General features: G+C 44.1%; 1 protein-coding gene across 1 annotated transcript; it reads right to left on the minus strand.

Annotated features, from left to right (window-relative positions):
- Positions 1–2,171: 2,171 nt before the first annotated feature.
- On the minus strand, positions 2,172–9,472 carry IL17F (interleukin 17F). Its single transcript, XM_043908746.1, has 3 exons — positions 9,351–9,472; positions 4,348–4,553; positions 2,172–3,266 (listed from the first exon to the last, which is right to left on the minus strand). Exons 1-3 carry the CDS (start codon positions 9,375–9,377, stop codon positions 3,002–3,004), a joined length of 498 nt encoding a protein of 165 aa, XP_043764681.1. The 5' UTR covers positions 9,378–9,472; the 3' UTR covers positions 2,172–3,001.
- Positions 9,473–9,989: the final 517 nt, after the last annotated feature.

The following is a 9,989-nucleotide window of genomic DNA, read 5'->3' on the forward strand; positions in this document are numbered from 1 at the left end:
CGTCCAGCTCTAACTTTGTGAGTCTACCACAGAAGTTGCCTTCTCTCTGACCGTCTTAATGGCCTTCCAGTTTTTACCCCTTTATACACTTGCCACCAAAATCCTCCTATGAAATAACAGCTGTGCTCTTTCCACATCTGTAATAAAGCATATACCATCCACACGTGGGCCTTGTGCTACTGTCCTTCGCCTACTGCCACGTTCATTCATTCATTTACTCAATCTTTCTTTCAAGAACTATTTATGCGTATCCCCCACTGTGTGGGCTTCCCTGGTGGCTCAGATGGTAAAGAATCTGCCCGCAATGTGGGAGACCTGGGTTCAGTCTCTTGGTTTGGAAGATCCCTTGGAGGAGGGCATGGCAACCCACTCCAGTATTCTTGCTTGGAGAATCCCCATGGACAGAGGACCCTGGCATGCTACAGTCCGTGGGGTTGCAAAGAGTTGGACACAACTGACTAAGCGCAGCACAGCACCCCACTAGGTACCTCCACATTATCTCAGGCATATGCTGTTCCCCAGCACACAAAGGTTTTTTTGAGCCTCAGTGCTTTTGTTTATACTGTTCCCTTTGCTAGGATTGCCCTTCTCTCATTTTCTTCTAAGTAAGTAACTGTTAGTTGCTCAGTCATGTCTGATTCATTGCAATCCCATGGACTGTAGCCTGTCAGGCTCCTCTGTCCACGGAATTCTCCAGGCAAGAATATTGGAGTGGGTTACCATTCCCTTCTCCAGGGGATCTACCTGACCCAGGAGTCAAATCCCGGTCTTCCTTATTGTGGGCAGATTCTTCACCATCTGAGCCACCAGGGACCCCCCATTTTCCTCTAGAGCAATTCAATCATCCCAGTGCAAAAGTCATTGTCTTTCTTGAATGTCCTGATGAGCTATCATCTTCTGTGTCTTCTCTAAATTTCAGACTGATCATACTACTTGGCACATTGTTTTGAAATTACATGTGACCACATGTAATGAGATAATATCTTAATACACACAGACATGTACTTTTCCCCTCAATGTCCTTCACCTCTATATTTCTCTCGCCACTCAGTTGGAAGCTTTCTAAATGTATTACCCTCAGGGTAAGGCTATTACTGCCAAAATGAACAGAGAAAGGTCCATTGCACAGATAAGAACACCTATATGGACTTGTGGGATTCACAGCAAATTCATGAAGCTGATAGCTATGAGAGAAAATATTCTTTTAGATTCCAAGAGGCTGAGCACTTTAAGTACGAACATCAATGTTTATACCATAAGTAGAAGACTCCGCAGCAAGAAGAAGAACCCACTTACCAGTGACTCCAGCCCCACCCCCACCTACAGACAGTAAAAGTTGCCCCCATTAAAGAGTGCAAAATGGCTTCTGGGCTCCTGCCTCTGCCCATCCTCAGACCAAGTTGCAGATGGGAATGAGAACTGATGTCCTATATCCTCTCTGGAAAGCAGCAGAATGCAGATGTACCCTGAGCAGGTGGTGTGTTTCAGTGAAGGAAGAAATGTGGTGTATCTGGGCAAGAGAGGGACCAGTGAGCCTCAGAGCAGTAGGGAGACCAGAATCTCAGAAGCTTTGTGTCCTCAAGAAGCATAAGCGATGCATGAAAGATCACCAGTGACCCCAGATGCAGTGACCGCCATGGCTCTCGTGACCAAGGGGCTCTGTGGGCAGCTGCTACCAACACGATTGGCTGCCCACCCACCATGTGCATTTCTTACTTTTCTTCGTGTCTGCGGTGGCTTCCACAGTGGCCAATGGATGTTCACTTTGTAAAATAATACAGCCAGGAAGATGGAGCAGTAAAGAGTTATCAGGGAATGTGAGCTCTGTTTGCACCATTTTTCCTTAACTTTCCTGGTAATCCCCAAGAATCACTAATAATAGAGTAACTCTCCAAGGCATGGCAAAACAGAGAGAAGACTGATAGTTGCCAAGGGCAGAGGATGGGGGGAATGGGCAGATTTTGGGTGAAGGAAACATACTTTCAGTTATGAGATGAATAAGTTCTGAGGATTGAGTGTACTGCCTGATGACTGTACTTATTAATAACAATATTGTATTCTTGAAATTTGCTGAGAAAGTGCATCTTAAATGTTCCCACCACACCCACAAAAAAAAAAAAATACCTAGGTGAAGGGATGGAAAAGGGATGGAAATGTTATCAAACTTTATTGTGGTAGTACTCATCTCTCCATACATACACGTATCAAATCATTACACTGTACAACTGAAATTTACACCAGGTTACTTATCAGTTAAGTCTCAATTAAGCTAGGGGGAAAAAAACTAATATTACCAAAATCATTCACAAATAATAATAGTAATTCTGACACTAGCACTCTGATGAAACATCAAAAATAAATGACAGCTATATAGAATTTCATAATCTTCAGGTTCACAAGGTTTGTGAATACAAGCTAAGACAGAACACAAAGATCTCAAGTGTCTTTCAACCATTAACAGTTTATTATATTAGCCCCTGATATATTAATTTTTCTCCCAGAATTTTATATAGTCAGTACATCATAAATACCTGGAGAGTTTCCTTACAAGTATAAATATCAGACCAACCTCATCTGTATTTAGCAATTTTAATAAACATGTGCTAGACCCTTAGCCCCACCCTTGCCACCCACCCCAGCCTACACAGCCCCTCCCACACTCTCTTACATTGTGGTTACATATCTGTTGCACTTTGTGACCCAGAAGTCAGTTTTGCAAGCAGAGCCCCCACCCACTGACTGTATGACCAGGAGATGGTCATCATAGCACATAAGCAGAATGGGACCTGCATTCTCCTCCATCTATTTTTAGGGGGTTGGGACATTGGAACATCTCAGGACAACATAAAGATTCTGACGCCCCAGAAAATGACTCTATCTAACACAAAGCCTGGAGGATCCATGCAGATATTACGAAGAGACCTGGGAAGTGGAGGGAGATGGGAACCACGCTGGACTCACGACAGAGTGCTGGCTAAGCAGGGGCGTTTCTACAGCTTCTTCAGCTGAGCTGATCTGCCACCTTCGAGTCACCCACGTGGCGGACCACGGGGGTGACGCAGGTGCAGCCCACAGTCACCAGCACCTTTTCCAGCCGGAACAAGCCAGGACAGCCCTGTGGCTCCCTCCGGAGGACCAGGAGCTCCTGCTGGATGGGGACGGAGTTCAGGGACCAGTCTTCCTCCCCCTGGGCGTTGATGCAGCCAGTGTGTCTGCACTGGGCCTCCGCGATCTCTGAGGGGAACCGGTTGGGGTCCCGGGTGATGCTGTAGGAAGAAGCGGGGACAAGTAGATGGTGAGATCAGGCAGGAAAGATGCACAAAGGATGGGGACCCCGCGGCACTGGACGCCCACCTGCAGGAAGGCGATGCAGGGCAACACGGGGCTGCAGCGCAGGCGCAGAACACACAGCCTGGACTCATGCCGGCCCCTGGCGGGGTGCTTAACTCCCTAAGTCTATGTTTCCTCAACTATAAAACATTGGCATCCATAAATGTTAGATTTTTCAGTTCCTTTTTTTTTTACATTTTTATTATGAGAGCCATCTTTCATCCTTTGATTAGAGATTGAACATCACTAGGAGGTCCCCCAATATACAGTCTCCAAAGCCTGCTGCTTGGGAAAGAAAACCAAAGCCCTGGGGGGTTGTGAATACAATGCCTTCTTTCAATTTCTCCCTCCATGCCAGGAGGCATAAAGGCCAATCCAGCCTACTAGCCACAGTACATACTCCCTTTCCAAGGAAAGGAAATACATGCCGGCAGCCCCAGAAACACTTCTAATAGTCCCCAGACTCTGTTTTCATACTTATATTTAGAGCATCTAAATGAAAGTTTGGTACTCCAAGAATCTCTGTGTAAGACAAAATCCCAAGTCTGTATCCTGAACATCCCCACCTAGCATCTTCCTTCCCCAGCTGGCCTTTCTCCTCCACTCTGCCCTCTCCACTCCTTGAAGATGGAAATCCAATCTGAGTGGCTTTCTCTGAACTGACTTTTCTGGTCCCCCCCTTATCCCCACACAGAGACCATTATGTGGGCTGCTTTAAAGAGCCCTCTCTTCCAACACACAAAAAAGTTTCTCAGTTCCAAACCCAGGGCTGCATGAAGCAGAAAAAGGCAAAGCATCAGGAGAGATTGGAGGCAAAACAGGCTTTTGAGCACATAGGAGGACTTAGCCCAAAGTAGCAAGAAAAGGGGAGCTCCCAGGAAAAGTGGGATTTCTGCTTTTAAGAGTCAATGTAAGGACTGTTATTTTTTCTGTATTTTTGAACTTCTTTACTGTATGGTTAGAATAAATTAACATATTTTCCCAAAGAACGTGGAGATCAGTCTCCTTGGCACGTACTTGTAATCCCAGGGGGAGATGGAGCGGTTCTGCAAATTGTATGAGAGGAGACCTCCCTGGCTCTGCCTGCGGATGCGGATGTCAACCCTCACAGTGTGGTCTTCCAGAGGAGGGCAGAGGCCAGGATCCCCAGATTTGGGGGGTTTCCGAGCTTCCCCCTCCCCTAGGAGGGTGAGTCCCAATGTCAACAGCAGCAGGGACTTGACCTGGAAGTAGATAAGAATGAGGTTGGTTAGGGACTCTATGGTCACTTGCTGACAAGAGACAGGTCATGCTTCAGCTGAACTCAGCATCCCTGGGACAGGATCAGGGCTCCTCTCTGAACTTCAGATCGTCTCCTGGCAATGGGAGCAGTCAGACATGAAGATTCCAGGGTACCAACCTGAGAACTAAACTCTTTAGCCTGGTGAACGCACCCTCCACAGTTTGAGAGCTTTTGAACAGGGAGACGCGAGGATATCAGGATCTGAGACTGGGTTTAAATCCTGACCTGGTTCTCTCACTGAGCCTCTGCTTTCTCTTCTTTCCAGCCAGAGCGTAACACTTGCTTTATAATAATATTTACAAGATTAAATAAAATGTTCTTTGTAATGCAGTTATAATAAAAAATAGAGCCTTAAGAAATGATAGCTCTTCATTTCCAACCTCACATCCATAAATCCTCTGCAAAACCCTTTGTCCCAACCATTGTTGTCCCCACAGCCCCAGCCATCTAAATTTCCCCCTTCCATCAAGGACCCACTCAGAAGTGGTCTCCTCCAGAACTGTCCCAAAAGTAGTTCAATTAGAAGTATGTTAATTGCCCTCAAATGATAAAGCTTTTACCATCTAGCACTCAAGCAGCTCTTCTTTGTTGTCTGGACATCTAGTATTTATGCTCATACACATCTTCACCTATTAAACGGTAAGTTCCTACAGGAGAATATGTCATGGAACAGGTGTTTCAAAATACCTTCTGGATGAATGAAAGATCTAGTAGACGAATGAATGAGCAAAACAAATCATTTAAATTACCAACATAGTTAAGCTCAACGCATTAAGAAAAACACCATGCAAAACCAAATATAGCAGAGTTCCTATGATCCATGCCGACTGAAGGAAGCAGGGGCATTAAGGACATATAACAGAGAAATAAACACACATCTCTTTAGCTCCAGAACATTTATTTTTTATACTTACTTTCAAACATTGGTTTATCTGGCATTACAGGAATGCACAAAGAAAGCGCTTTGTGAAAATCTAACTAAAATCAAAGAGCTAAAAATTTCTCCAACTTCCCTTTGTCAGAACCCCATGGTGACCACCGACCCTCACTGGGGATGAACAAGGCTCATCAATGACTCTCAACATAATGAAAGTGAATTGCTTTCATCCTCGGGGCTCCATGTTGGTCAGATTCACACCTTCCGTGAGTCAGGGTTGGGAAGGTGCCTAAATGTGTTGGTTTAAATTGCCTTCAATTTTTATCTTTTGCAGATGCTGGAGGCAAGAAATGATAAGAGTAAACCAAAAGGTCATGATGCCAAGTGCTGTACTAACTTAACTGATACTAAAAAAACCTGTAAAGCGAGATTGACCCAGATAAGCCCGAATGGGCCTAATTTGCCTCCAGATAATCAGCAGATGTCTACTTTCATCTCCCATAATCATTCATTCATTCAACAACTGTTTCTTGTCTCTGGAGTGTGATGATAAAGGACATGAGCTCTGGAATCAGAAGTCCTGGGTCCACAGCCTAGTTCCAGGACTCTCACTAGCTGCAACTCAGTTTCCTCCACCAGAAAATGTGGCGATTAAATGACAGGATCCATAGAAAGCAAGAAGAGCAGGGTTGGGATGTGGAGAGTATTCAGTACAGGAGCTACTGTTAGTTGACCTTTCCCTAAAGATGGGAAAGATATGGAATTTGCCCTCCCGTACCTTCTGTTTACACAAAGCACGATGATCCCGTATTGCAGGACCTCAGTTCCCCAACCAGGGACTCAACCAGAGGTCATGGCAGTGAAAGCCTGGAATCCTAACCACTAGGCCACCAGGAAGCACTGTGAAGTTTTAAAAAGTAAAAGGAAACCTGCTTGGACAAGAGGGTCCTTAGCTTTCCGAGCATCACTTCCTTAAATTTCTTAAGGAAATCCCTCTTTTGTGTCTCCTCTTTCATTTTTTTGTGTCGTATTCACTGACTCATTTCCAATTTTCATTATTGACGCTTTAGAGTAAGTGTACCTTGGCGTTACCAGGTTTATCAATGATTACCAAATATAATAATGAATTATAATTCTAATAAGTCATTATTACATTTGCGTGTATCTTTAGAGTATTATAGAAAACACTTTTACATCTCCGTAATCTCTAGATTCTCACACCTACCTTGAAGGATAGGTAGAGCTCATATTAGTTACCCCAATAAGGTAGGTGAAGAAGCTCTGTCTGATGCTCTCCAGCCTGCTAGTGCCAGCCTGAGGACTCGAACGAGGTGTCTGTGGTCAGTGCTGCCACAGCCCCTGAAGCTCCTTACTGTTGTCATCAACACAGTCACCCACAGTGTTTCATCTCAGCTTTGTCTCACTAGAGGAGCCAGGCATTTTAAGCCATGTGACAGCCATGTCAGAACTGCATCAGTGTCGTAGGTCATGTAGCTTTTTATCAGAAATCAGATGAAATCTGCAAATCACTCTAGTGTGCTGCATGAAGCTGTTGATCTGAAACCGTAGATTTCAGTGGTTATGAAACACAGACCAGGGGCTGGATAAAATTCGTGCTGGTTCTTAAGAATGATACACAGAAGCGCACTTCTCTGAGAGGCTCAGGTTATTTTAGTCCCAGATTCTTCTGTGCTGGCTTTCCTGGGGGCTCAGTGGTAAAGAATCCACCTGTCAGTACAGGAGATGCGGCTTCTGTTCCTGGGTGGGGAAGATCCCCTGGAGAAGGAAATGGCAACCCACTCCAGTATTCTTGCCTGGAAAACTCCATGGACAGAGGAGCCAGCAAGCTACAGTTAATAGGGTCGCAAAACAGTCGGACAACAATTCTTCCATGCCATCTATGAGGCAGGCAAATGGACATCACGCCTTCTCTGTCTCATAGGAAACAGAGGTAAGAGAAAGTGCCAACGGAAGGTGGGCAGTGTCAGGACACCGACATGTTCAGCTTAACCCTGTACTTACTCTACTATGAACTCCCCTAGGAGAATATCTGAACACTTGTCTCTTGAACTCACCTGTGATTCGTGCTCACCCCCAAGTAGAGATGTGTTCCAGAACCCAGCCAGCTCCTAGTCCGTGAGATTTGCCTCACCTCTCTATTGAGGATGTCCCGTGTGCCTGTGCCTCCAATTTCTAATACTATTCTAAGGTCCTTTGCCCTGTCATATTTCTTGCTGACAGTCCAACAGATTTCCTCAGAGAAACCAGAAATAGACATGGCTTTAGAACACAAAACTATCCAAAAATTTGTTTAAACACAATATCTTTAAGTTCAGAAATCTTGCTTCTAAACCATTCAAGGGCAGAATGTTGTACTTGAAGTCATAAACCTAGATTCATGTCCCTTTTCTTGGGCATACGGCATCTGATGATGTTAAATCACTTAAATTCATTGAACTGTTGTTAATCTGTACAATGGAGAAAGCAGTCCCAATTCGCTTCATTAGGTTGGTGGGAGATTCAGAGGTAAAAATAATCACATAATTAGTATTAGTATTTAATACTCTAATTTGAAAAGACACTACCCCCTAATGTTTATAGGGGCACTGTTTCCAATAGCTGAAATACGGAAGCAATCTCAGTGTCCATCGACAGACAAATGGAAAAAGGAGATGTGATGCATATATACAAGGACTATTACACAGCCATAAAAAAAGAATGAAATGATGCCATTTGCAGCAATATGGATGAACCTAGAGATTATCACACTAAGTGAAGTAAGCCAGAAAGAGAAAGATAAATGTATGATATTCCTTGTATGTGTAATCTAAAATATGATACAAATGAGCTTATTTACAAAACAGAAACAGACTTGCAGACATATAGAACAGATGGTTACCAAAGGGGAAGAGGGGTGGGGGGGAAGATAAATTAGGAGTTTCTGATTAATATATGTACACTATTACATATAAAATAGATAATCAGCAAAGACCTACTGTTAGCACATGAAACTGTATTCAATATCTTATAATAAACCATAATGGAAATGATGATCTATTTATGCTGTTATACATAACTGAATCACTTTGCTATATACCAGAAGCTAATACAACATTGCAAATCAATTTTACTTCTATTTGAAAAAAAAAATACTCACTGAATTCTTTCTCTATCCTTATTGTTCATTATATTAAGTGGCCAAGTTAACCAGAAGCTATGCCTGCAGAGATCTGCTATTTCAGAGTATAGGTTTTATCATTCTCAGTGATATCAATTAATCCTCCATGAGGAAGATGAGAGGATAATAAGTCACAGAGGAATAACAAGGCACAGAGAGCTTAGGTAACTTATCCCATATCCCACATTTAGTAAGTGGTGAAACCAGGTCCCTCCCCCAGGAACTGTCCAAGTGCATCGCTAGGTGGTTTCACTTCCTGCATCCAGAGGCACTCCTTGTCTGCCAGTAATCTTGGGAGAATCATCACCCCTCGCAGGGCCCCAGCTTCCTTGGTTAAAATAAATCTATATAGATCCTAAAAGGCTGGCTAAGCTTCCCCAGGAGATAGGGCCAACTTAATTCTATAAGCAAAGACCATGTCCAGTTGGTGATGCCAAGAATTTCACAAACTAATGCCAACCATGCCAAAGCCATTGGTAAAGAGCTATGGTTTTCACCCCACTATAACTTCTGGCTACTTTTTTGTTTTTCTCCAACAGACCAGGGTCAGTATTAAAGTCAGCTCTGTGTTTTAAAGAAATGAAACCCCAAAAGACCCCAATCCAGCCTCATTCCTTAGAAATCTGCTCTCCTGAAATCCTAGGGCTGACTGCACCCGCACAGGGGTGATGCTGACCACTCACCACGGCCGTGTCACACGGGACAGGCATTGTCACTTTGCTCCGGCCGCTTGCGTTGTGCAGGAAACTCCTTCTGAGCCCGTGTCGCCTTGTGTGTGCCAATGTGGCGTCAGCGAGAGTACCTGTCAGTTTTATAGCAATCTCTGTCCTTGTTTCAAGTGACCTGCTTACTGCCTAAGTTGTGGTTGCCCCAGAGAAATTGATGAATGTAGTGTTTTTTTGTTTTTTCCTATTCCACTTCCTGAAGGGGAGTCGAAGGGGGATGACGAAGAAAGGACCAAATCTTCCTCTCCTCTGCCCCACCCCCACACTCACTGCCCTCAGTTCAGTTCAGTTCATCGCCCTCACACTGTAGCAAATCTCTTAACTGATGTACTATGGAGATGAACCAAATGACAAACGGCTGTCATGGGTTTTCATGTTCTTTCCCAAAATGGCTAAGAACCTAGTCACACACCTTCTGTTCTACTTTCCAGTCATGCAATGTGAACCGTGATTTAAGTGGACGAGTCATCCTTCGAGGAGATGCAGTATCAGACTATCTTTAGCTCCACTTTATGAATGGAAAAACAAAACCAACGAAATGAGTGGCATCAGTGAGAGAGTCAGAGTTGATATCCCCAGGCAGTTAGTTTCATGGTT

The sequence above is a fragment of the Cervus elaphus genome, chromosome 7, assembly GCF_910594005.1.
Source record: "Cervus elaphus chromosome 7, mCerEla1.1, whole genome shotgun sequence".
Lineage (NCBI taxonomy): Eukaryota > Metazoa > Chordata > Mammalia > Artiodactyla > Cervidae > Cervus > Cervus elaphus.